At 44.1% G+C, this 27,855-nt stretch overlaps 1 protein-coding gene and 1 pseudogene across 1 annotated transcript in view; one reads left to right on the forward strand and one right to left on the reverse strand.

Annotated features, from left to right (window-relative positions):
* LOC148735413 (uncharacterized) overlaps positions 1-27,855 on the forward strand; it is a 42,939-nt gene that overhangs the window by 7,393 nt on the left and 7,691 nt on the right. Inside the window, exon 5 of the mRNA XM_088752954.1 lies at positions 19,654-19,884. Coding sequence (XP_088609080.1) covers positions 19,654-19,884 — 231 coding nt within the window. The remainder of the gene's footprint in view (positions 1-19,653; positions 19,885-27,855) is intronic.
* On the reverse strand, positions 13,473-14,030 carry LOC148735414 (uncharacterized; annotated as a pseudogene).

Below are 27,855 nucleotides of genomic sequence, written 5' to 3' on the forward strand. Positions count from 1 at the left end.
ACTCGCCGGGGCAGCGATTAGCAGCATCTTCATACGCGTTTCCTGGTCAAACGTCGCGCACTGACTCAATCCAACCAAGCTCTGGGTAGGCCTTATGCCGACTCGCGCTCCAATTCTGGCCGCCTGCCACAATTTGTCAGGCCAATCTGCCGCCGATTTATCTTCGTTAAACAATAAAATTGACGCCTGGAAAGAACATTTGACTGATGATATTGACCGTGACTATCTGCTGAAAGGACTAACGGACGGCTTTCGTATCATATCGCCTGACTCTGAACTACGACACGCAGAAATGACCAATTACAAATCAGCTACGGGACATGATATTCGCGCCAAAGTTGAAAAGGCACTACGCGACGAAATACTGCACGGAAACTACATAATAACAACTGAAAAACCGATCATAGTAAGCGCGTTGGGGGCGATACAAAAACCGGACAGCGACAACGTCCGCCTTATCCATGATTGCAGCCGACCACTAAACCGTAATGTTAATTCATACACTGACATACAACACCACTATTCATACGTGACGGTCGACAAGGCGGTGTCACTCATCAAGTGTAACGCATATCTGGCAAAAACCGACCTTAAGAGTGCTTATCGACATGTGCCCATTCATACGTCCAACTACACTGCGACAGGACTAGCCTGGCATTTTAGTGGTGATAATTCTCTCACATATCTGTACGACTGTAAGCTTCCATTCGGGGCCGCAAAAAGCCCCGAAATATTTCATAGATTAACACAAGCAATCACGCGAATGATGGAGCGGCGGGGAATTACGGTTTTGGCTTATTTTGACGACTTCCTTATTATTACCGATACTAAGGTCGTGTGTGAACAAGCGTACGAAGAACTGATTAAACTCTTAGGCGAACTCGGACTTCGCATTAACTGGGACAAGGCTGTCGTGTCTTGTCAGCGATTACCCTTTCTAGGAATTTAAATTGATACTGTGCGCAGGCAACTCACGTTGCCCGAACGCAAACTCTGCGAGCTGCGATTGCTACTTAGCGAAACAACGGCGAAGCGATCTATCACAAAACAAGACTTGCAGTCTCTCGTTGGCAAGCTAAAATATGCCGCACGCGTTGTATTTGGCGGAAGAACATTCTTACGGCGCATGATTAACACTGTTAACCACATGCAGCGCCCACATCATCATGTCCGAATTAACGCTTACCTGCGAGAAGATCTGAAATGGTGGACAGAATTTCTAGACATTTTTAATTGAAAAACCTTTTTCGTAGACTCGGTGTCAAAAGATACGAGTCGAAAAAGCAAAACAAAAGCCGCGTGCGAGCCGTTATGTAATAATGTCATAGAGCATGCGTGTCACGCATGACGTCCCAACGTGACATCTCCTCTTCTTAAAAAAAAAAAGTTAAAACATACACGAGATTCTAACAAATAAACGAGGTTCTAACAGTCCACAATGTCCCGAGTGTGTACGACTACAAAATCACCCCAAAGGTTCTTCCAGCTTAAACTTGTGATCAGCTTGGCAGTATCACTATGCAGTTTCAATAAGACGCGCTGGTGGTCTATGGACCCGTAGACTTCTTCTGACAGGTTGATACTTTTGCGGGAAATCGGGCTGTGCTTCCATCTCTGACGTTTCGATACCAGTATCAGTGCTTGGCTGCATAGATGGATTTGACTCATCACTGCCTCCTGCTACCTATGCTGGGCTCGGTGCTGGGCTTGGGACTGGAGATGCCTCCTCCTTGGTCGATTGAAGATGGAAGCGGTTTCGACGCATCTTGGTTCCATCAGGGGTCGCTACAATGTACGAACGAGGAATCTGGTGTTGTCGGATGACCATTGCGGGTGTCCATTCTCGTCCCTGCTTCATTCGCACAGGTACCTCTTCGTGTAGTGTGGAAAGTGGCCGAGTGCCGCGGTCATAGAGTGCTTTCTGACGTTGTTGACGTGTCAGCAGGTTATGAAGAATCTGAGAGGTAGACCTAGGCTGTGGTTCAAGGAGGCTCTTGGAAATTGGCAGTCTTGTTCTTAGCTTTCTACTCATGAGAAGTTCTGCTGGGGACTCATTCATTCCACTGATAGGGGAATTACGAAACTCTAATAAAGCGAGGAATGCATCCTGTTTTTACTCATCAGCTTTCCTTAGTGACTGCCTAACGGTCTGTACGTTTCTTTCCACAAGACCATTTGATTTCGGGTAGTGTGGACTTGTGGTTACCATTTCTATCTCCCACTTACTGGCAAAGTCCTTAAATTTCACAGTATTGAAAGGCATGTTGTCTGCGATTAGCCTCTCAAGGATTCCATGACGTGCAAACATATCTTTCATGGCCAAGATAACTGCTTCACTATTCTTACCGGAGAGGCGGGCTACTTCAGGATATTTGGAGAAATAGTCAACTACAAGCAGGTAGTCTTTCCCTTTATAGTAGAAAATGTCTGCTGCAACTGTCGCCCAGGCTCTCTCAGGGACCTCTTGAGGAATCAACGGCTCCCTCTGGTTGCTTCGCTGGTGTTGCTGACAGGTACTACACTTGGATACCAAATCATCGATCGCACTATTGATACCTGGCCAAAACACTTCACTTCTGGCTCGCGCTCTGCACTTCTCTATCCCCAAGTGAGCAGCGTGTATGCGTTGAAGTATTTCGGGTCGCAGGCTATGGGGAACAATTATGCGATCACCCTTGAACATTAACCCCTCTTAGCAGCTTATTTCATCTCGGTAGTTCCCGTAAGGTCTTGTCTCAGCTGGTGTCTCTACTTTAGTCTGCGGCCAACCACTCATGACAACTTTCTGCATCTGTTGAAGTTCAGGGTCACTCTCAGTTCCGTCCCTCAACTTGTGAAACATCGTCTCCGGCAAATGTCCAGAGTCCAGGACATGAACTTCGAACTCATCAGTTTGGTCTGTACTGTTGTGGGGTAAATATGCTCTGGAGAGTGTATCAGCTAAAGGCAGTTTGCTGCCAAGTATATACTTAACCTTAACCGCGTAAGGCTTAATCCTGAGAATCATCCTTTGAAGGCGAAGGGGTGCTTGATGTATGGGCTTCTTCAGGACTGCTTTCAACGGTTTATGGTCGCTTCAACCGTAATCTTTCGTTGCCCATATAAAAATCATGAAACCGTTCACACCCGAAGACGATCGCCAGCATTTCTTTCTCCATCTGCGCATAATTTTCTAGGCTGGGAGTCAGGGCTTTGGATGCGTAAGCAGCTGGGCGGTCATTCTGCAGAAGGACTGCACCAACCCCTTTTGAGCTTGCATCAACAGACAGGGTCACTGGTTCTTTCGGTTCAAAGAACTTGAGGACTGGAGCTGATGAGATTGAAGTTTTCAGGCTTGTGAATGCATCATCCTCTACTTGTTCACAGGACCATTCGACATCTTTCTGGAGCAGCTGGCAAAGTGGGGCACTCTTCAGAGACATGTTTGGAATGAACTTAGATAAATACGTTAGCACACCCAAGAATCTCCGTACGTCTTCACGATTGGCTGGGGTTGGCATAGCAATTATTGCTTCAACTTTATTCAGGTCTGGCTTAACACCATTTGCACTCAACACGTGGCCCACATAATGAACTTCGGATACTCAAAAATGGCATTTCTCCCTGTTAAGCTTGAGGTTACGCTCATGGCAGCGGTCCAACACCTGTCTGAGCCTCACATCATGCTGCTCCACATCTTTTCCCCACACAACCAGATCATCCACAATTACCTCAACACCGTCAATTTTTGAAACAAATGAGACATAACATTTTGGAACACTTCTGGAGCCGATGCTATCCCAAATGGCAAACGTGTATAACTGTACCGGCCAAATGGGGTGTTGAAGGTAGCTAGCTTGTTACTGTCCGTGGCTAGTTTAACCTGCCAAAAGCCATGGTTAGCATCAAGGACACTGAACACTTTTGCACTGGGCATTCTGGTAATCACATCTTCCACGGTCTGGATGGGAAAATGTTCGCGCATGACGGCACGATTGAGATCGCTAGGATCCATGCACACTCTGAGTTTTTTATTCTTCTTCTTAGCAACAACAAGACTATGTACCCAGGCAGTGGGTTCTGTACATTTCTTAATGACTCCCAGCTTTTCCATTCTCTGAAGTTCCTCTCTAAGAGGTTCGCGAAGGGCCACAGGAACCCGACGGGGAGGGTGCACGACAGAGTTGGCATTGGGATCAATTTGAATCTTGTACTGGACGCCTTTGATCTCACCCAAGCCCTCAAACACGTCTGCATATTCGGATTCCAGGTTCTCTTCTTCAAGGCGGTAAATTCTCTTTATCAGGCCTAGATCGAGACAGGACTTGAATCCAAGAATGGATGGTAGATCTTGTTCAACAAGTATGAAGTCTATCACTGTGAATTTTCCTTTATACTTGCAAGTTAGGCTGACCTTGCCGCAAGGTGTGATTCGACGTCCGTCACGCACATTTAGTTTGACTTTGCATTGGCAGGACTGTCTGGGATCCATTGGAAGCCGATCAAACAACGACTTGGAGATGACATTACAATCAGCCCCCGAGTCTATTTTGAAATTCACATTGGTATTGACGATCTTGAGCGAGACGTGCCACTCGTCTTTAGAAGGATCTTCCGCACTGGACTCCACTGAGAAAGTTAGCAAATCGGCTTCGTTGTCACTGCACTCCGATTCAACGACTGCGTGTACTGTTTTTCCGCCAAAATCCCGTAGTCGCTTACGGCAAACATTCGCAAAATGATCCTTCTTCTGGCAGTAGTCACACGTTTTTCCGAAAGTAGGGCAGGAGCCCTACGAGTTAGAAGAACCACAAAACGTGCACTTTCCTTTTTGTGAGCCCGAACCTGGTCTTGAGCGACGCGAAGGGTTCTTCTTCAATCTGTCGCCGCCGCCGCCTGTTGAATTACATTCACGGTCGGATTTGCATTGTTTTGCTCCATAGGACCCATCGCTTTAATCTGTTCTTTCGAAGCCTTGGACGATCGTGCCATAGAAATCGCTTTTTCCAGAGTAAGCTTCTCGTCTCTCAGTAAGCGTTCCTTCACTTGAAGATCTCGTATACTAAACACGAACTTGTCTCGCAACATGTCATCAACCGGCGACGGGTACTCGCAAGATTTCACTTTGTTTTTCAAGCGTGTGACAAACTGATCCACAGTTTCAGAATCTTTCTGTGTTATCTGCCAAAACTGATACCTCTCGTACACTACGTTCTTCCTGGGGTTACAGTACTGCTCAAACTGCTCAAGGACTTTGTCCAGCTTGTGCTCGTCGCCTTCGGCAAACTGAAATGTATTGAAGACCTCAATGGCGTCTTCTCCTGCAAAGTTTAGCAATATAGCAATCTTGACCTCATCGGCTTTGTTTCCTTTTCCCGAAGCAGTTAAGTAGATATCAAACTGCTGCTTAAATCGCCGCCAATTTTCTGATGTGTTTCCATTGAGACTCAAAGCGCTAGGCTTGTGAAAACTATCCATAGTTTACTCATGACACCATGTCAAAAGATACGAGTCGAAAAAGCAAAACAAAAACCACGTGCGAGCCGTTATGTCATAGAGCATGCGTGTCACGCATGACGTCCCAACGTGACACTCGGAACCAGTTCCCACCGCAGAATTCTCTACTGACGCCTGTCCGCTTGGCGGAGGAAGCTTCTTTCAAGGTGATTGGTTCTACGTCAATTGGGCCACTAACTATCCTAGTCTGGCGAACGTGCATATCAACTTGCAAGAAACGTTCACAGTTCTTCTAGCTCTTGAGCGCTGGAAGGATCAATTACGCGATAGGTGGATCATTGCGCGAACTGATAACAAAACAACGCTAAGCGCGATAAATAAGGGCACTTCTCGTAATCCGCTTGCGATGCAATGGCTACGCGAACTTTTCTGGCTCTCAGCGACATACAATTTTCGTGTCACTTCACGATATATCCCCACGGTAGCTAACACTTTGGCCGATGCTATTTCTCGTCTCCATGATCCTCCACATTGCGAACTCCTTGTGGAAAAACTAATTTCCCGCCCCTCGAAGAACCTGCCTTGTGTCACGCCCGCGCCCCATCTGTCACGTAACGCCTTTGATGCATTACCTCTACAGGTGCAGACCATGCTCAAGAACAGCGACTTGATGCCGAGCTGAGGAAATACCGCGGACAGGCTTTCGCGCAGTCCACCGCAGTTACCTACAAATCACAACTGCGAGCCTATTTTCGGTTTTGCCTTTACTTTGGTTACAGACCAGTGCCATGCTCTTCTCATAATTTATTACGCTATGTGGTCTTCCTAGCACGGACTCTCGCCGCCTCTAGCATCGCATATTATTTGAATGTCGTACGCATCTTGCACCTACAATGTGGATTTCCAAACCCCATGCAAGACCCGCTGTTTAAATTTCAGAAAGACCTCCTCATGCAGGTTATCAAGCGTCTCCACGGCAACGTTGTTCGGCAAAAGCTCCCAATCACCCCAGACATTTTACATAAACTCCATGAAGAGCTTGTCCTCACTAACTCGTTCGACGCGACATTTTGGGCTGCATGCGTCATCGCCTTTTTCTCTTTCTTACGCAAGTCTAATCTCCTCATCCGGTCGGCGAGCTCATTTAACCCCCTAAAACACTTGCGCATGTGCTGTATTCGCGTTTACAACTGGGGCCTGCTGCTCTTAGTGCGCTGGTCGAAAACAATCCAGTATCGTAATCGCACCCTTTTGGTACCTGTTCCGAGGATAGAACACTCTAAACTCTGCCCGCATAAAGCAATTGTAAATGCCTTTAAATTGGTAGGCGCACATGACTCTGCTTTGCTTCAAGAGGGCCCTGCTTTTGTATACAAATCCCGGGGTCATGTTAAACCACTAACTTACACTACATTTACTACAAAACTCTGAAAGTTGCTCCAGCAATGCGGATTTGACGGAACCCTGTACTCTGGCCACTCTATTCGTCGCGGAGGAGCCACCTTTGCGCTGGACTGTGGCGTCCCTGGGCACTATATTAAGCTTCAAGGAGATTGGCTTTCTAACGCCTACGAACGTTACCTCGATACTTCTCTGCAGTACAAGTTTATGGCCGTCAACTTGATGAGCAAGTCTATCCCTCACTGACTTTCTCACCGACTCTTTTGGGGGTTTTTGGGGAGCATCGCGTATGGTCTTAGGCAATAAAGATCCAGTCACCTCCGACTGAGTTGGTGTGTATTTAGTGGGCGATAGACTTGTTTATCACAATTAAATACCGCAGCGGAAATTCTACGCCACGCCCGGCGGGTATAAGCGAACAGTTGGCATATTTGTCAGCATTCTCTTTGCGATCAGCGAGCGATTAACGTTGTTTGTACTTAGTGCAATCTGTAAAATTTTTTTTTTCTTCTATTTACCTCCCTATTATGGGGAGCATCGTGTATGGTCTTAAGCAATAAAGACCTAGTTACCCCCTATTGAGTTGGTGTGTATTTAAATATAGTTCGAAACGTGGAATTGTGGGATACCTGACTAATCCGCCTTTGGAATGTACCAAATACATATAACCTCTTGCGTGACAGCCGTTCAACGGATCGCATTACATTTTTTGTTATTTTAGCCCGAACTCTTTTCAAGCTGGACGCGCCGCCTATGGCGGGCCAAGAAAGAAACTAAGAGGTCTTAAACTACAAGGATAAAGCTTAAAGGTAATATATACTTTGATTTGTAAATATGCCATACAAGACCTTTTTAAAGGCCTTTAAATGGGTCGTGACGGCTGTTCAGGGGGTCGCAGAACATTTTCGGCAAAATAGTCCAAACTCTTGTAAACCTGGAAGTGCCGCTTATTGCGGGCCAGGAAAGAGAATTGGAGGAATTAAAATATAAGGATAAAGCTTAACGACGATGTACATTACAATTTGTAAGCATAAATGGCAGACCTGTTCATAGGCCATTGAAGTTGACCTTTATTTTACCTCCGCGAAAGAGACGCGAAGGAATTTCTTTCAACGGGTTACTATTCAAACTTAAACGTAACAAAATAACAAGACATTAATATTTTGTAAGAGATAAAAGGACCATCTATTAGTGCAAAAAATTTAAAAGCGGGACTGTATCGCTTTGTATAGTACGAAGTTGCCAAAGCTGCATAATTTTTCATCGCTTTACGGGGGGACAACAGCCATTTAGGCGTATTTCGAACTTTTCGATTTTTCGGAGAAAACAGAGCGCGATTGAACTTTTTGATATAATTTTCGAAAAAGGTTCATTAAAAGGGTCCTTTAGAAAAAATAAAACGAATCACGAAGTTTTGCAACTGTCGGCGGATTCTCGATATCTTCGGTCAGTAGCTCTTAAGTCTGAATAGTGCCCCGTTGAAATAAGGTACCTCGCGTCTTTGTCGCAGAGGAAAAATAGAGGTCAACTTCGGTGGCCTATGAAGAGGAATTCCATATATACTTATAAATCATAATATGTATCATCTTGAAGCTCTATCCTTGTACTTTAACTCCTACAATTCTCTCTCTAGGCCCGATATAAGCGGTGTGCCCAGGTTCAAAAGAGTCTGGGCTATTTTCAGTCACAAATGCAACAAGAACCGCTGAACAGCTGTCACGACCCATTTAAAGGCCTTTAAAAGGTCTAGTATGATATATTTGCAAATCAAAAGAGATATCGTCTTTAAGCTTCATCCTTGTAGTTTAATTCCTCAAAGTTTCTTTCTTGGCCCGCCACAAGCAGCGCGTCCAGCTTTAAAAGAGTGCGGGCTGATATGACAAAAAATGTAATGTGATCGACAATGCGATCCGTTGGAACAGCTGTCACGCAAGGGGTCATGTATTTGGTACATTCCTGGCGAAGCAGAAAGATTGGCCTTGACCTCTTGCGTGACAGCCGTTCAACGGAGCGCATTACATTTTTTGTCTTCTTCGCCTGAACTCTGGACGCGCCGCCTATAGCGGGCCAAGAAAAAAACTTTGAGGACTTAAATTGCAAAGATAAAGCTTAAAGATAATGTATATTTTGATTTGTAAATATATCATACTAGACGCATTTCTCTAGTGTCTTAATGAAACATTGCGCTTCGCCATTTGCCCTTGGCCATAGAGACTTGAAATTGCAGTGGTCAAAAGCCAGATGTTCAACAAAGTTCTTGAACTTCATGCCATTGAAGGAGCGTCCGTTGTCACTCTTTAAGACATCAAGAATTCCTTGTGTAGCGAAAATTGCATTGAACTTCGGTATGGTGGATCTAGCAGAAATGAAAATGTCAATTTCAACTTCTGGGAAACGGCTTTATTCGTCTATGACGACCATGAGGTACTTTCCAGAGGTGGTTCGTCTTAGAAAATCCTTCGAAAGTTTTTTCTGTGGAGCGCTTGGTAGTGGTGTCATCCTCAGAAGTTAGAGTCGTTCTGCCTTGCTAGTAGTTCCTGCTTGGCATGGTAAACAGCTGTCGACTTTCTCCTTAACCATCTAGTCTACACCGGGAAAACAAACTTTTTCTCTAATGGGGCGTTTTGTTTTCACGATTCCATGGTGCCCAACGTGTGCTTGGTCCACGGCTCAGTCCCTCAGTGCTTTCGGGACTACGATCCTGTTTCCCCTCGCACAGGTTCTTAATAGACCAAAAATTAATTTTGCACATTTCTGTACTCTTGTACTTCGGGATGTGTCCACTGGTCAGTCTCAGTGGCTTTGATAAGTGCATGGAGCGAAATGTCCTTCTCCGACTCTAGCTTGATTTCACGCAGCGTCACTGCTTTTGGCACTGCCTGGTTGCATACATAGTTCACGTTGTATTCTGCAATGTTGCGCTCCTCACTGTCTAAGTTACTTGGATAGCGGCTGATAAAATCGGCTGGATTCTCGGCGTCTTTGCCAGGTCGATAGATAATTTGGCAGTTGTAGGGCATGAGCCTCAGCTTCCATCTGTCGAGTCGCTTGTGGTGTATGACAATGATCAACTCTGATCCATACAAGTAAAGATAAAAATATTCGACCGCCCAGACTACTCCCACCATTTCCCTCTCGATTTGGGAATATCTGCGCTCAGTGTCACCTAAAGCTCGTTTCTGTAACTGATAACTTTACTTTGCTGCACCAACAATCCTCCAAGTCCGATGGGGCTAACGTCGACTATCACTCCAGCCCTGGGTTAACCCTTTCACTCCCAAGATCTTCTTAGTAATTCTCCTAACTGTCTGCTATAAAATTCTTATAATGCGAGTTTAAAAGAATTTGGTATGGGATGAACTAATAACCCCCTAATTGATATTTTTCTTTATTCTCATCTCTCGTCTGCTTTGTATTCTATTGAGATCGTAAGGAAAAAATCTGTCTTGGTCACTCATGGGAGTGAAAGGGTTAAAGTCCGACATCATATGCAGCACCATTCCTCCGGAGCACTACCTACTACGGAACCTCCAGTCACTCGTCGGGTAAATGTCTCCCAGTCTCCATTTCTTCACGCATTTTACAGTCACCACCACTTACGCCTTACAATTGACACGGGTGCAGAGATTAATATGATGAGAACTTCCCTATCAAGGCACATTGGTGCTATGGTAACTAAAATCTCCCAGAACGTTTTGCAGGACGACGGTCGTTCACAGCTAAATGTTGTTGGCGGGATCCGCCTTCCTCTGACTCGCCATGGTAGACCTCTTACACTAGAAGCCCTCGTCGTCGAGGATTTTGATGTTGATATATTGGTCGGAACACCCTTTATTACTTCCAAAGACATCGCAGTTCGCCCCGCTAAACGTGAGATCATCATCGCTGGGTGTGACGTGGCATCCTATGGTTGTTCCCGAAGTCCTCAGACCCACTACGCTGTCAGAGCTTGCCACCTTCTTCGTGTCCCGAGCACTAACACCACGTTTGGCCGGGTGAGTTCCTCGAAATCGACACCCCGACAGAGCTGCTTAGAGATTCGACACTCGCCATCGAGCTCCGTACAGATTCGGTCTCTTCTGGTCACCTCAAACCTACTCGTACCTGGCCTCACCCAGACATCGTCCAATCCATTGGCGGTAAAATGAGACTTCTCAACAGTACCGAGGAGCCCTTGCTTGTCCGTAAAAACGACCATTTATGCCAAGCACGTCTTATTGTTCTGAAATTTCCCACAGAATCCTCCGAGCCGCCTCCCAAGTCTATTGTTCCTCGCTCTTCTCCTATTGAGTCTGTACACGTTTGACGGTTTGTTGTCCTCCTTCTCTGAAAAAGATGCATTCATTTCGCTTCTGAAGGAATTCAAATTGGTCTTCGATTCCCTTATTCCTGGTTATAATGGGGCTGCCGGTCCGATTGATGGAGTTGTGAATATGGGACCCGTCAAGCCGCCCCACCCCTCTTCCAGCGCAAAGAGCGTGTCCCTCAGTACTCCCGTGACCAACTCAACCAGCTTCAAACCAAATTTGACGAGCTTGAGGCTCAAGGTGTGTTCCGTTGACCAGGAGATTTAAAGGTCGTGGTGGAATATTTGAATCCGTCCTTCCTAGTGAAGAAGAGGAATGGTGGTTTCTGCTTGGTCACAGCCTTTATTGACGTGGGCCGCGATAGCAAGCCTCAACCCTCGCTAATGCTGGACGTTGACTCCGCCCTTCTCAAGATTGCTTGTTGGAAGCACATCATACTCTCGGATTTGTTCCAGGCGTTCTATCAAATCCCCCTTTGCAAGAACTCCATGAAGTATTGTGGCGTGGTTACACCCTTCAAAGGTGTTCGTACACGCACACGCTGTGCAATGGGAGTCCCCGGTTCTGAGAAGGCCCTCGAGGAGCTAATGTGCCCTGTCCTGGGCGACCTTCTTCAGGAAGGTTGCGTCGCGAAGGTTGCTGACGACTTGTATTGCGGTGGAAACACTCATAAGGAGCTCCTTACCAACTGGCGAAAAGTCCTCTCGGCTCTGGATTGCTGCAACCTTGGCCTCTCACCTGCCAAAACCATAATCTGCCCATTCTCGACCACCATTCTCGATTGGATATGGTCTCAAGGCTCAATCCGTGCTTCTCCCCACCGTGTAGCTGCACTGGCTTCTGGCGAGACTCCCAAGAACGTCCGCAGTCTCCGTGTTTTTGTTGGTTCCTACAAAATGCTTAACTTGGCCGGGTCCTTAGTGGAGCTGCTAAGCTCCTCGCTCCTCTCGAGTCCCTTACGGCAAGTCGCCAATCTCAGGATACGATGTCCTGGTCTGACGAGCTTTTGGTTCGTTTCCGCTCCTGTCAAGAGGCACAATCATCTAACGGATCCATCACTCTTCCCAAGCCTGATAATCAGCTCTGAATCGCGACCGATGGTTCTGAATGATCTTGGCGCCACCCTTTATGTACTTCGTGACCAAAGGCTCCACCTCGCCAGTTATTTCAGTGCCAAGTTTAAAAAACATCAAGCTTCCTGGCTGCCATGTGAAATAGAAGCATCATCTATTGTGGCCACTGTCAAGCATTTCGCACCTTATGTAATTCAATCAAAGTCTAACACTTATACAATGGATATATGAAGGTCATATATTTTGAACTGCGGTATTAGATACGTATGATGCACGATCCTCGCATATATTCATTGTATCTGATTTATCATCACGGGTTTATCACGAATCAACTTAACTGCCTGCTCTCAGTTGGCTTGTTAGCTCAGTTGGTAGAGCGCTGCACTAGTATCGCAGAAGTCAGTGGTTCGAATCCCGTACAGACTTAATTTTTTTCAGGTCTGATTTCCGCTATTGCATAAATAGCGCTCTCTACTGCGAGGATCGCGCATCATACGTGTCTAACACTTATGTAATGATTGATAATAAGCCGTGTGTCCAGGCCTTTGACAAGCTCTGTTGTGACCAGTTCCCTTCCAGTCCTTGAATGACCTCATTCTTACCGTCTGTTGGCCGTTACCAAGTCACGCTGCTCCATCTGGCCGGCTCCGCAAATTTGCCTTCTGACTCCGCTAGTCATAACGCACCAGCTTGCGACGACTCTCGCTGTCAATCTTTTCATTTGTATCCGATGCTGAGGACCTGGCTGTACGTCCCATATCTGTCCATGACGTGTTATCGGGGAAGACGTCCCTTCCTTTCACTAGCCGTTCCGCCTGGCTCCAGTCGCAGCTAGAGTGCCCAGACTTGAGGCGTGTCCACTCGCGTCTTAAGCACGGCACTCGCCCGTCAAAGAAGCTGACAAACATCAAAGACGTCAAGCGTTACCTGAGCCTCGTCTCCATTTCCCGTGACGGCCTGCTCGTTATAAAACGCGATGAACCTTTCGCTGCGTCCAGCGAATATAAAGTCATCCCATGCTCTGTCGTTGATGGCTTCCTTACTGCCCTGCATGTGAAACTGGACCACCCTTCCCGTCACCGAGTGAAACTGCTTTCGCAGCGTTACTTCTTCGCCTTAGACCTGAACAAACCCCTGGATCAGTGCTCGCAGTGTTGCCACCTGTGCTCTTCTTTGAAGAAAGTTTCCTCCAATCTTGTTGAACAGTTAACTTCTGATCCCCCTGACGGCTTTGGTATTTCCTTCGCTGCTGACGTCATGAAGCGAGAACTCCACGTCCTTCACGGCTTCCTGCTTGCTGGATGACGTGAATCCATTCGCTCCGGTCTCCTCCGATTGTGCCTTGAGCTGTGTCCTCTGTCTGGCCCCCTTTCCGTCATAAGGGTAGATCCCGCTCCTGGCTTCGCTTCTCTGTAAGGTAATGAAATCCTTAGGCAGTACGGCTTTACTGTGGAACTTGGGCGAGTCAAAAACCCAAACAAGAATCCTATGGCAGGGAAGTGCGTCGCCGAACTTGGGGTTGAGCTTCTAGGTATTTGTCCTGAAGGTGGTAGAATCACTCCTCTCTCCTTAGCTGTAGCGACACCCAATCTCAACACCCGTATCCATAACAGAGGATTGTCTTCCCGCGAGATGTGGCAACACACAGATCCCCTTTTCTGACATCCAAGTTGTTAGACAACAGCACTCCTTGCGGCTTGGTAATCATCCCGCTAGTGAGAAATCCAAAGCTTCTGGCTGCTATTCTCGCTGCGCCATGCCCGTTCAAGTCGGCGATTTGGTTTACGTAACTTCCGATGACTTCAAGACACATGCCCGCAGTCGGTATATTTTGAAGCCTGTAGACGACCTGTAGTGCAACGTTCGTAAGTTCACTGACTCACAGTTGCGCTCTACCTCCTACCGCGTCAAACTGTCTGAATGTTATCGCGTTCCTGACCTAACAGAGACCACGTCTAACCTTTCTCGCCGTTACAGCACCGATTTCTACCCTGAAGATATCGACGAAGAGCCCCTTACTTCTGAGTACGTTGACGGGGTACCCGCTCACGTTCCTACCCCTCAGAGCACTCCGAATCCTGCCTCTGCTTTAGTTCCTAGCGAGCTCGTTACTCCACCAGATCCTCAGACTGACAGTTCTCCTGTGCCCGAGTCTTCTCCTCCTCCAGAGGGAAGCGTGTCTGACGGCATTGATGGCATCTTGGAGTCTGCCTTCTCATCCGATCCACGCCGGTCTAGCCGTCCAACTCGTCGCCCAGCTTACCCCAAGGACTATGTTACTTAGCTGCCTTTACGAACGCTATGTTGTAATACTTAATTTGCGCATTCACCTCTGGCTATTTGTAACTGCTTAGACGAGCGTAAGAAAGAGGAAGTCACGGCATATTTTGCACTGTTGTTTAGTTCCCGCCATTAGCTTGCATGGCGTGACGCATTGTGCACGCTGTCGTTTAGTCTGCTTCATTTTTCCGCTTCGTATGCACGCTGTTGTTTAGTTCACCTCGTTGTCACACGGTTGGCGCATAATTAGTGCGGCACCTTTGTCTCCTTTTTTGCTTGCTCGTTCTTTTTTATGTATGTTTCTTGTCTTCGGTCAATAGACGTCTTCTCTTGCTCGGAGTTTCGAGGGCTGGAGGGATCTCAAGTTTCAGAGGCTAACGTTCTACTACGTAACTCGGTTCCATAACGGTGTTTCACAAGCCGCAGGAGGCTGGGATGGAGTAAGCATAACCATGTAAGAACGACAAAATTTTCGAGCGATGGAGATAATTCTTCTTCAGTGTCAGAAATCTCGCCATGATGAGTTATTCTGCTGGAAGTAGTGAGCAGGTTGTCCTCAATAAAGGCCATTAAGCTTTGGAATAAATCCTCGGGGTGTTGTTCAGGCTTCAGAGAAATGTTCGCGAGGTCCAATAAACGGGAACCGGTTAACTGCAAGCCATAGTGCTGTCGGATCCTTTGCCAAACGCCGCTAATAGATGTAGAATTCTTGACGATTGAGCTCCGGGAAATGATAAGGGCGTAATTCGCAGTTTGGCCGAGCATTATTTCCAAATGTGTCACCTTTTGAGGGGCAGTTCTTCTTCTTGCCGTAGGAACAGATTCTGGATCGTTGGAGAAACCACGTAGAGGCGTAGAGTTTGTTTTTTTACTCCACAACGATCCATCAGTAAGAAAGTCTGCAAAGTTCGGATAGAGGGATAGGATGTACTTTAATTGTTTTTCCAGGCTTCTACCGGAGTGATTATTTTTGTTCGAAGAAAGCGATCACTGTTTCGGCGCTCTGTGTGAAGTCATCGCTACGGTTAACGAATTCCGGCTTGGACACTCAGAGAGGCGGTGAAAATCGAAGAACACTTTGACGTCCTTGTCTCTGTGAGTTCTTTGAAAATTTGGCGCTTATACCACACTAGTAAGTTGAGCCGAAACTCCGAGCAAGAGAAGACAAGAAACATACATGAAATAGAACGAGCAGACAAACAAAGGGGGCAAAGGTGCGGCGCTAATTATGCGCCAATCGCGTGACAACGAGGTGAACCAAACAACAGCGGGAATAAACAACAATGCAAAATATGGCGTAGGCTGTCTTCAACTTGTCGAATGCCCGTTGCTGCTCGTCGGCCCACTGCCATGACGTGTCTTTCTTGGTTAACAGCCGTCGAAGAGCAATTATCGTGGCGTAGTCTGGGATGTAACGGGACACGTACTGAGCCATCCTCAGTAGAGACTTCACCTCGCTGACACTTTTTGGTTTGCTCATGTCAATGATCGCCTTGATATTGGCTGGGTCAGCCTTGACTCTCTTCTTGCTGGAAATCTGTCCGTAGAATTTGACCTCACTCCTCGAGAAGGCGAATTTCTCCTTGTTCCGGCACACGCCATGTTGCTCGAGCCGTTCCAGTACGCCATGGCAGTTGTCATCATGTTTCTTCTAAGTTTTCCCATAAACGATAATATCGCCGGAGATATTCTCCCATCCAGGAAGGCCCGTGAGTAATTCATCGATTGCGTTCTGGAAGATCTCGGATGCTACGTCAATTCCAAACAATAGGCGCTTGTATCTTCGAAGTCCGACGTGTGTGCTGAGTTTGGTGATGTAGCGGCTCTCTGGTGTCAGCTCAAGTTGGCGATATTCAGACGAAAGGTCTAACTTGCTGAAAACTGTCGCTCCGTTCGGGTCAGCAACCATACAGTCTATGGTCGGCAACAGGTGCTTTTCTCGTTTAACAGCCTTGTTGGCATCTCGCATGTCTACACATATTCTCACTTGACCAGAGCTCTTGGGGACTATGATAATAGGACTCACCGAGGGCGTTGGGCCTGTCACGGTCTCGCTGATGTCTAGCTCTTCTAATCCCTTTAACTCCATCTCGACATCCTTTATGACATGGAAGGGAATTTGACGGTGCGGTTGCTTCTCGGGTATGATGTCAGGGTCTATGTGAAGCTTGATGAATTTTCCTTTCACTTTACCGATTCCACTGAAAAGGCTTTCTAAATCTTCGTTCGCAGGGAACTGGGGACCGGTCTCGTCAGGTTTGACTTAGTAGATGATCTTGAGCACGCCAAGTTTTGTAACAGTGTTAAAATGTCGGAAGTTTCCTGAAGCATCTTTGATGACATGCAGAGTTGTCCAATATGCTATTGGCATTAGCGAATATTTCGGCCTCAACAGGTATAGGTGTGAATGATCCGTAGTAGAAAATTCTGCGCTTGGTGGCCTCTGGTAACTTCCGTTTGCATAACTCCCTGAAGGTGCGTTTGTCCATAAGATCGACTGATGCGCCGGAGTCGACCATCATTTCCATTTGTTTTCCATCGATCTTGACCTTGCAAGTTGGTTGCTTGTCACTGCCTATCGTGTAAATATATTCGTCATTTTCAGCGGTGTCTTCATACGTGACGTGTTCTGCTGACTCGGGTGGATTTGTTCTGCAAACGCGGGCAAATTGATTTGGTTTGCCACAAGAGTTACACTTCTTGTTCTTCGCAGGGCATAATTCTTTGTGAGGGCATGGTCCACCACAGTTACTATATTTACCATTGTCTTTTCGGGAGTTGCTGTGATTGCGTGATTCGTGGCGAGTGCGGAACTCCTGGCGATGTTGTTGATGATGCTGTTTCCCTTTGAGAGGTGTTGAGGTTCCTTTCTTTTTTATGGTTTGATCGTGATTCTCCAGCTCCTTTGCTTGTATTTCGCTTAGTTCTAGGGTGTACCAGCTTTCATGAGACCAGATAAGTCGAGGTCTTCTCGCAGAGCTTTGCACCTTAGGAAATTTGACCTACAGTTTGAGATGAGGTGTACTTCATATGGTGGGAAGTTTGATAGAGAAATCTCCATGTTATTTTCGTGGGAAAATACTTCGGAAATCTCTTTGAAATCGCTTTGGATCTATCTTTGGAAATCACTCCTGAAATCCCCTAAGATCCTTTTGGAGTACTCTCTGTGTGTTCTATGCTTGATTCTCGCCATGTGTGGTTGCAAACATAAGGTTATTTAATCAACATGCAAGGCGATACCCGATACCATAGAAAGTTCTCGATGGAAGAATGACTAAAAATTCCCTCGGGCACAAAGTGTTATGTTTACTAGGAGCCAGTTCGGCTGTTTGTTATAATACCGTTGGTACATTGAGGATATGGAATATGTTGTTACATGCTTGTTGCTATTCGGTTATATCTGCTGTGATTGTCACTTGGGAATATTTCATTTTCAGACTTCATTGTTTAGAAAATAAGATTGTCCTTATTCAGTTATTGTTCACTGCCGTTTTACCTTCGTGGACAATTAGCACTTCTGTAGATCTAAAATAAATACTCTTAAATCGTATTTACTCTAAAATATAAGATGAAATACAAGAGAATTGGGGAGCTCAAGGGCGTAGTAAGACATATATGTAATTCACCCGCCGGAAGGTCCGTATTGGGAAAAACTGTGCCCGAGGCCTTGGATACCGCCCGAGCCCGTAGGCCGAGGGCGGTACTCAAGACAGAGGGCACAGTTTTTCCCAATACGGACCGAACTATGCTGGTGAATAACAGTTTTATTTTTTTCTAACACAAAACAAAATGATTGCCAAAAGAACCCGAATGATTTAGGGCTACAATTACGAGTTTAATTACGGAATATCCTCCATAACCTTAACAATTTGTTAGCGAGTGGATGATAAAGAATACAGACGTTGTTCAAATTGAAGAGGAAGCTTTCAACGAAATATTTTTAATTTGTAAATGTAACTGAAAAGGCTTCCGAGCAAACTTTGAAACATTATTTGACAAGTAACTGTCACTATGTGACACCTGTCAATTGAAAAATAAAAAAAGCGTACGCTTTTGAATAAACAACACTACTGGTGTGAATAATGCACACGAGTTAAATGACAATGCGGCGATCTTCTCGTAAAAGAAAAAACAAACACTCAGAGATCTTAAAGAAAATATTGTTTATTTCCAACGACGATTAATCTTCGAAGACTTACCTCTGTTCCGTTTTAAAATGTCACGTAAAGTCAAATTGTAAGTAAACGCAAATGTGTGTTTTGAGTTGTTAGTCTGCTTGTTCGTTTTCTGCAATGGTCTGTGTAAATCTGTCTTTCTTCGACTAAAAAGCTAAATTCAGTGAGACTCTTTCCAGCTAGACATAAGGGGATTTAGTGCGACTTTTATTCATCAAATTCCTCCGGTTTCTGACGAGAAATTTACGGTAGAAATGTCCAAATTCAAGGGATTTGCAAGAATAGGCGAAAGTGTATTTAGAGAAGAAGTCAAATACTTCGCTCAACGTTTCACAAACGAACAAGTTGTGTTGAAGAATTCAGATCTTAACGAATGAGAGTCGCATTGATTAACGTAATTGCTAACTGCAACCACCTCTCGTTGTAACTTTTTGAGTTACTTTTTGTGAATGATTATTAAACAAAAAATTGTGTATAGGCTGCGTTTCAATCGTTTTAAAAACAAATTTAATACCAGCAATTTTATTTCAAAAACAATTTTTGCCGAAAAACCATAGTGATTTGAGAGCAGTAGAGAAGAGAGAAGGAATATTATTTATCGCCGAAAGGTCGTGACCGAAGTCTTTGCTCAAAAATTCTGCCCAGCCGGCAGAATGAGATATATTTGTGAAACCCTGCAACGAAGCTTGAAATGTTTCAGCAAAGTGACTCGAGCGAAACGGATACCGCCCGCTGTGAGCGGGCCGGATGGGGAGAATACTGCCCGCTCTCGGAACCAATCAGATTGCAGGATTTGTAGAATACCGCCCGCTTACGAACTGAGAAAAAAATAACATTAATTATTGCACTCTTGGCCTATCACATCGTCTCGCTCCCCCCCCCCCCCCCCCCCTTCCACCCACCCAGTTTTTGGACTTTGCTTAATTTCCAGTGATAAACTGCTTGAATACTTTTAATGGCATTAAATCAATTCTTATCAAGATCCTCCCAACATATCGATGCCAACTGTTGTGGAAGCGTATCCGGGCAAGCCAGTGACGTGTTCAGTGACAGGAACCCCCCCTATATACACAGCCATTCTGTCTGCCTTAGAAGCACTGGTAAACACAACAAACACGGCAACCGCACGTTTCGAAGAGGAAGGGAATTATACCTGTGTTGCCACTAACAAGTACGGGAAAGACTCGCAAATGTTCTCTGTGATATTCTCAGGTAAGTCTACAAGTGATGATTATAGTTCTTAATTTTACTTCGCCTCACGTTATAGGCTGCAAACCAAGAATAGCTAACCACAAGTATATAATTTGAGACCGGTATTTGCAAAAGCTACAATCCGAGTGCATGTCCTCAGTTAAATTTTTTTCCACATCGGAAACTTGATGTGTATATCTTCGACATCCACTTCCCATCCCCGATACAGTATTCTTGTTTCCTTCTCTAACTTTGCCGCTCGAGTTCAAGGGTATGTAGGCTTATAAACAACAAGGAAAAGTTATATTCCTCAGCGTGCCAAGTTCTCTACCAACAATTCTCTCTAATTTGATTTTCTTCGTACGAAAAGCCTATTTCCTTTTGAAATGATGAAAAATGACTGTAAGTATATGACAATCATATATGTGAAATGCGGATTAGGAAATGAATATTGTTGGGATTCCAGTCAAATAAACTATCATAAGGTACTTGGAATCTTAACGTTTAATAGAACGAACAACTTACAGTGCAAGCGAATCCTAGCACGAGGTAAGACTACCTTGATTGGCTAACTCGAGTCACATGACAACAAGCGATAGCGTGACAATAACGTTACAAATTTGAGAGCGATCTTCCGGTGATGAATACTATTTAAGCAGTAGTGAAAATACGGCCATATTACCAGGGTTATGTTTAATACGGCGGTATGCGTTACGATCGAAAATATGTTGTTCAAGGGTTGTCTTGTGAAGCACCTCAGCGGATTTTGATGTTTCTCCTAGAATAGTATAAGAATGCCTTACTGTAATAGTTTGAAGGGAATTCGAATGCTGGCACATACCGTAGATCGAGCTGGAAATTCAACCGCAAGTAAGGGTTTCACCTGCTTGAAAGCTCTTTCTGGTCGCCACACCCAGTTCTATCAGATGTAAAAAACAATCAGGTTAGATGAAGGTTGAATAGAGCCATCGTTTTCAAGGGTGCAATTGTGAAGCGGGCTATAGAATAATTAAAAAATTTATAATCTTTTCATTCATTCTGCTCTTAAAACATTTTCCCACAGGCGGACAGCATAGGGACGGTACAAAACGTGAACCCCCTTCTGGACCCCCTTCCTGGACCCCTTCTGGACCTCCTTCTGGACCCCTTCTGGGCCCCCTTTTGGACCCCCTTTTGGGCCCCCTTCTGGACCTCCTAACTGGATTAAGAAAGGATGAAGACAATAAATGTCTGGTGCGACTTAGGAGGTCGTCATCAAAGTGGCATTTCATGCCACAACCGTTTGCCTTAATCTTCAGAAAGTGCTACTAGAAATGTTAATGAGGCTCTGTTATGGGGGTATAGATGTCGTCCGTCTGAATTTCAAACTTTGTCACGTCGCCATTTCGGAAGGTTCTGATGTCGCTGTCGCAATTTCATCATTGTCGAGCTCGAAGTCGCATTTTCATTTCCCTGATGTCGCTGTTTCAACGCCATGTCGCCTGTCGGAATTTACCATATCAGGACCTTGTTAATTCTCTCGTGTGCAATCGTGGGTGCCATTTTTTAATAAGTTAGAATGGGGACCTCGGCACAGGGCTACAAAACTTGCGGTGTTTCCTCTGATCGGCCGCTCTGATCAGATTTTTTCCGCCATTTTTATTGCATCATCTCATGTCCTTGGCTACCACCGCTGACCAAAAAAATTGTGGTCATCCATACACAGAGCTCTATGGTGGAAGGTTGAAGGTAGGTGTGTGATTTTTTTCGCATTTTTTATGCAATCTCAAAAGTCCTGAAGCCATCGATAAACAACCCCGACATTTTCTTGCCAAACAATCACACACCTTACCTTCAACATTCCACCATAGAATGTAGCATGAAATGCCACTTTGATGACGACCTCCTAAGTCGCACCTGGTATTTATTGTTTTCATCCTTTTTCAATCTAGTTAGGTGGTTCCAGAAGGAGGTCCAAAAGGGAGCCCAGGAGGGGGTCCAAAAGGGGGTCCAGAAGGGGGAGTCCACGTTTTGTACCGTCCCGACAGCATATAAGTTATCTGTGCGGCAACTTCTAAGAGAAAATGGTATGCTGAGTTTAATCATTGGACCCCCTATGGTGGCCCAGCATTATCACTTGATTTTTTGCAGCGATAAATGAATACCAATGTTGAATTTGATTATCATTATCGATTTCATTTCAAATTCAATTTACAATATATACAGAATCTTCAATTCATTTATGTCACTTCTGTTTTAAATTTAAAATTGATTTTCAAAGCAAAAATGAATCACAAAGGCAAATGCGTTTTAAAAATTTAATTTAAAAGGATAATACATTTGAAAAAAGAATTAAATATTCTTGAAGACTACCGAAATAACAAAACAGAAAAAAGAATTGATTTTATCGAACGGACCAGCGTTATCATCCCACGCGGAAAGGACTGGGACTGGGGCTTGTTTTCCAAAATGGCGGCCGGAGGTTTATTTTCCCATGAGACTTTACAGCTGCTTGATTTTGTTGCACTGGTGTGGGCTGTGCCGTATGGTTTCTATCGAAAATGAAACAGAGAAAAGAAGGAAAAGAAAAGTGGGAAGATTTCGAGGCACGAGTGGGCATGAAGCGATCGTGTGCAGGTGAGGGGAAGAAGGGAGCGAGTGCTAAGGCAGTACCGAACGACATTCTTGTGCAGCGTATGTCCAGCTCCGCTTCAGGCAGACTTTAAAAGTTTTAACCCTTAGATACTCGGGACTTCGTTCCCTTTGGCGACTATGATGATCTAACAATGGAAAATATTAAAGAAGCCTGCGAGAAGTATTATCAGGCTCCAGAGGGCTCATACGATAAATTGGCGCCTGACAGGGGACCCTCCTGCACCAAGCTCGAGCAGATCAAAGGCAAAAAGGTTTATTTTATTCGTTTTCTTCCACCGAAGTCCACAGATGTCGCTCCAAAATTAGGACAGCAATTGTTTGAGGATAGTTTAGCACCAGCTAAGGTGACTATGTCCGTACCAAGTCCAGTGAAAACGTCTGGAAATCTGCCTGCATTGCATTCCATGGTTTTCCCCAAGTCAGTGTCAGTTACTGAGCTTCTGAAAGCTGCTAAACTCGTCAAGCCACCAGCAACAAACATCACGGTGTTAGATCTGGAGAGTTTTGATGTCGCAGAAATGAAGTGGGTTAAAAGTGGTTCACTTACACTCGAAATTGAAGAAAGAAGACTTGCTAATGGGGCATTTAGAGATGCATTTCGTTCTACTACTATCGGAAAAGATGCTGCACAAACCGCATGGGTGGTGAAACAGTATCAGGAGGAAGCAGCAAAGACCATTAATGATGACTTGAGTATGTCACTAGGGGATCACACAAGAAAGCAAGTGCAAATGAGTGCAGTTGTAAGGCACCTAACCAAAAGATTTGCTAAAAGCGTACCACCTGAATTTGGTGGTACATTTGAGTATGTGAAAGTTTTTTTTGCTCTGTTTAAAAAGCAACCAGTTACCATTGAAGAGTTTGTTCAAGGTGAATTTCACAAATATGTAAACAATAATGGTTTCCACATCCCCTCCCCATCAGTGGAATTTGATGAGATTTATGAAAAGGCACAATGCCTTGTAAATTACAGCTATCAGATATCTGAAAAGAAGGTTATGCTACTTGATATTCAGGGTTCCTCTTTTAAGTTGTACGATCCGGACATTGCAACCACTGATCTTCTTGTTAATGATTCAAAGGAGGTCAACTTCTTTGCTGGAAACCTTTCCTGTATTGCTATTGATGAATTCAAATCAAAGCATACCTGTAACAAGTATTGTGGCATGGTGTCTCTGAAAGTGTTTGATGAAAATGGTAGTGATGTTTGAATGTCCAGGCACTGGTCGTGATGTGCTTATTTATAGCTAGCATTGTTTATTATAGCCTGGAAGCATGATTTTTTTTTACACTTGTTGCTGTTTTAGTGAAGATTTTGGACTGTATTTTAGTTTTTTAAGCTGGTGTTATGTGATTTGCTGTCATCGTGACATATTCCACCTTCCCAGCATATAGTCACATTTGGCACTGTTTTCCAAGATATCTTCTCTGGTTACTTAAGCGAAAATACTTTTTGGGTTTTTTTTAAATATAATCAAATGGTCAGATCACAGTTTCAAGTGCTGCTTGACTGTATAGATTACACTAATTCAAATGAATTCAACTGGTTTTTTTCCTGTTGTGTCCAGTCTTCAGACTGATTTTATATTTGAAGTGAAATGGAATGAACTGTTACTCCTGGTGCCCCAAAATGTTGTCTGTTTTCTGACACCACTTTAAATGTTCCAAAGAATACAACCAATTTACTTGCTGCTTTTTTTCATCATTCATTATGGCTCTGCTGTTGGTAGTTGAACACTTCCTGAATGAGTCCATTCCAATGCAGTTAAGCTGTGATTGATTTAATTTTAACAAAACACTAGAAATGAACATTCTACAAAAACAAATTTCTCTCTGTTTGGTCATAGCAAGCAACATTATTGGGTTTCAAGCTCAAAAGGCAGTAAACAGTTTCTGGTTGTTTTTGAAGATAAAAACCCATTCTGGTGAGTGCTTCTGGTTGTCATGGTTTTCTTGTATGGTGGCCCATCAGTTTCACTTCCAAATCTAGAGAGAGTAAAGTATATGTAAGATTTCACTCACATCTTAAGGGAACTTGATATTTCTTTTGAGAAGCCTGAATGCTTCAATTGCATCCTTTGATTCAACTTTTTCTGGATTTGAAAGTAGTTGCAAACATTCCCTCTTCACTCTTGGGTCAATAAAGTCGAACACGTCTCCATCCATTACCGCTAACAAATCGGCCACCTCCCTCAACTCATCTTTGTGTAATGGGATTCCCATGTTGCTCCCTCCATAATATCCAAGGAAAGAGAATATGTGGTCTGGTGCCCGCGCTGGAATTTCCAACTTATCTTGCACTCGGATTCTGTGAGAATTCCAGTACCTGACAAAAATGTCACACTCGCGCTGGACAACTGGTGTAAACACATAAGCAAGCAGTTGTCTGTCGAGTACACTGTGTGGGTCAAACTCTCTTCCCCTTAGGAGCACCGTCAATTGTTCTTTAAAGAACTTTTCCAGTCGTTCATGTAGTTCACACCACCATCTCTCGATCTTGTTGCTTGTTGAAGGGCCATAAATTATTGCATCAGTGGGATCATTCATAACTTCGTGCTTGTTTAACAAATATACTTGAATTGTGGCCATTTTACCACTTTCCGTCCCTCTGTCAACCCTGAGGTTTCTCAGAAGCATCTCTGTTTCGAATAGGTACCGAAGATACATCTTGCCTACAACTAAAGGATTTGAGTTCGAGTAGCACACAAACAAGAATTGGATTTTGCGGGAAAACGTGTCAATACAGCCGTATACACCAAGAGGAAAGGTGGAATTTTGATAACCACACAGTTTATCATGCCCATCTAAGGAAGCTACCCATAAAGGCCCTTCAGTTGTAAACTGGCCTTTGGGCTTTTTCTTTCGTCTTTGAAGGCTTCATGCCTCGAGTCCTTCAGGATCCAATTCAGCAATCATGTTGTAAACAAGATGACGTGGTACCTGAACATTGTGCTCTGTTCTAAGCTTCTGATTCATTGCTCTGTAACCTAGTAGTCGTCCTGGTCCCTCTAATTCTTTCTGCACCGCAACTGACACTACTGCAAGTGGTGTCGTAATATATGTAATGAATACCAAAGTGACGAAGACGTCTGTCGAGGGTGGCAAGACTCCAATTGTATTGGGGAAAATCTCGCTTCATAAAATCAAGAACCTCTGATCTCTTCAGATTTTGGCCAATGTATGTTTTTAAGTCTTGTTCCAACTGATCGTCTTCCTTCCATTCACCCTTTGAGGCCATGATTGGCGAAATCTACCGCGGTTGGTATTCAGCCGCCATTTTGGAAAACAAGGCCCAGTCCCAGTCCTTTCCGCGTGGGATGATAACGCTGGTCCATTCGATGAAATCAATTTTTTTTTCTGTTTTGTTATTTCGGTAGTCTTTGAGAATATTTATTTCTTTTTTCAAATGTATTATCCTTTTAAATTAAATTTTAAAACGCATTTGCCTTTGTGATTCATTTTTGCTTTGAAAATCAATTTTAAATTTAAAACAGAAGTGACGTTATAAATGAGTTGAAGATTCTGTATTTATTGTAAATTGAATTTGAAATGAAATCGATAATGATAATCAAATTCAACATTGGTATTCAGTTATCGCTGCAAAAAATCTAGTGATAATGCTGGGCCACCATAGATCCCTCAATTTGTCAGAATTATTTGATTAGATATAGAGATTTTGAGACTATTTTAAGAACTAAATTATTAAAATTCAAGATTTTAACCAATTATATATGGCTTATATATATCATCTACCATAATAAAGGTAAAATATCTGCATGTTCTATTTCGCTAGCAGAACTGTCTGATTCACCAGAGTCTGTATTAGGCTCGTCCATACCGCTTTCGTGATCTCCTTCTTCCCCCTCAAAGTCAGAGATGTCGCTATTCCTGGGAATATCCATAATAATCCTAGCAACTTCCTCTGCTGTATACCTTCTCACTTGCCTTGTCGCCATGTTGAAATCGCGCTTTGAAAGTTTTACCCAATTTGGGCAAAAAACCACTCAATTGTGATTGCAAACGTAAAGTTAACTTTACCTACGCCATGTTTAAATACCCTTCTGGACATTTAAATCGAAGGTTTGAAGAAAAAACATCAAACTCAAGAGAAATAATACAGCAAAGTCTGTGAACAAATTTCCGCACATTCGTGAACAACCACAGATATGAAAACGAGGCTAAGGTCCGACCTGAGAGCACTATACTTCATGTAACTTGCTCATGAAAAGCCCAAAAGAAAGCAAGCTCGTATCAATTTGAAAAATTTGTATAGGCGGGATTGAGGTATGATTTGTGATTTCGAAATCTCACTTTAAAGTCGGTAGTAGTAGATCCTACGTATTGCAGGCGACATTTCTTACAGGAAGCCAAGTATATCACATTTTTAGAGTGACAGGAAAGTCTAGAGTGAATGGTGTAATTTTTGCCCGTCTGAAAGCTGAGAAATGATTTAGATTCAACAAAGAAATTCTGACAGAGGTCGTATCGTTTCAAATCACATTTAAAGCAGCCATTGTTATGAGGAATGGTTTAATTTGTCTCTCGCTGGCAGTTTTAAAACGAGATGGGGCCAGCAATTCTTTGAGATTTTTCGATTGACGAAAAGATGTTATGATAGAACTTCGAGGAAATAGTTCTTTCAATTTGGGGTTAGATTGCAGAATAAACAAGTGCTTTCTGATTGTGTTGCCTACGTCGGGCAAGTTAGGATTAAATGTAGTAACAAATGGAAATAGTTTCTTCGTTTCTTTTCCACGAGTCCTGAGTAAGTTATTTCTAGGGATGGCGGAGGCTTTGGAGAATTGTTTAGAAACTAATTGAGAAGGTTAACCCTGGTTAACAAGGTACTCTTTGTAATCAGCTGCTCTCTCGGCAAAAAATACTTCTTCAGAGCAATTTCTTTTCAATCTTGTGGCTACTCCAAAAGGAATAGCCTTGAAAACGTGCTATTCATTGTTGAATCTAAATCATTTCTCAGCTTTCAGACGGGCAAAAATTACACCATTCACTCTAGACTTTCCTGTGACTCTAAAAATGTGATATACTTGGCTTCCTGTAAGAAATGTCGCCTGCAATACGTGGGATCTACTACTACTGACTTTAAAGTGAGATTTCGAAATCACAAATCTACTATGCTCACAAACAAAACAACTTGTGAAGTAGCGATACAGTTTAACAAAACCCCACACACCTGGACGATTTTTCGTTCCAATGCATTGATCAGGTACAGGCCCCTAGTGGCTCTGTAGAGATCGATACGCTTTTAATCACAAAAGAGGCTTATTGGAGTGCTCAGTTGTTCTCTTTGGCACCCCATGGTTTGAATAAAACAAAGCAATTTCATTCGAAAAATAGAAT

This window comes from Stylophora pistillata, chromosome 3 (genome assembly GCF_964205215.1).
Source record: "Stylophora pistillata chromosome 3, jaStyPist1.2, whole genome shotgun sequence".
Lineage (NCBI taxonomy): Eukaryota > Metazoa > Cnidaria > Anthozoa > Scleractinia > Pocilloporidae > Stylophora > Stylophora pistillata.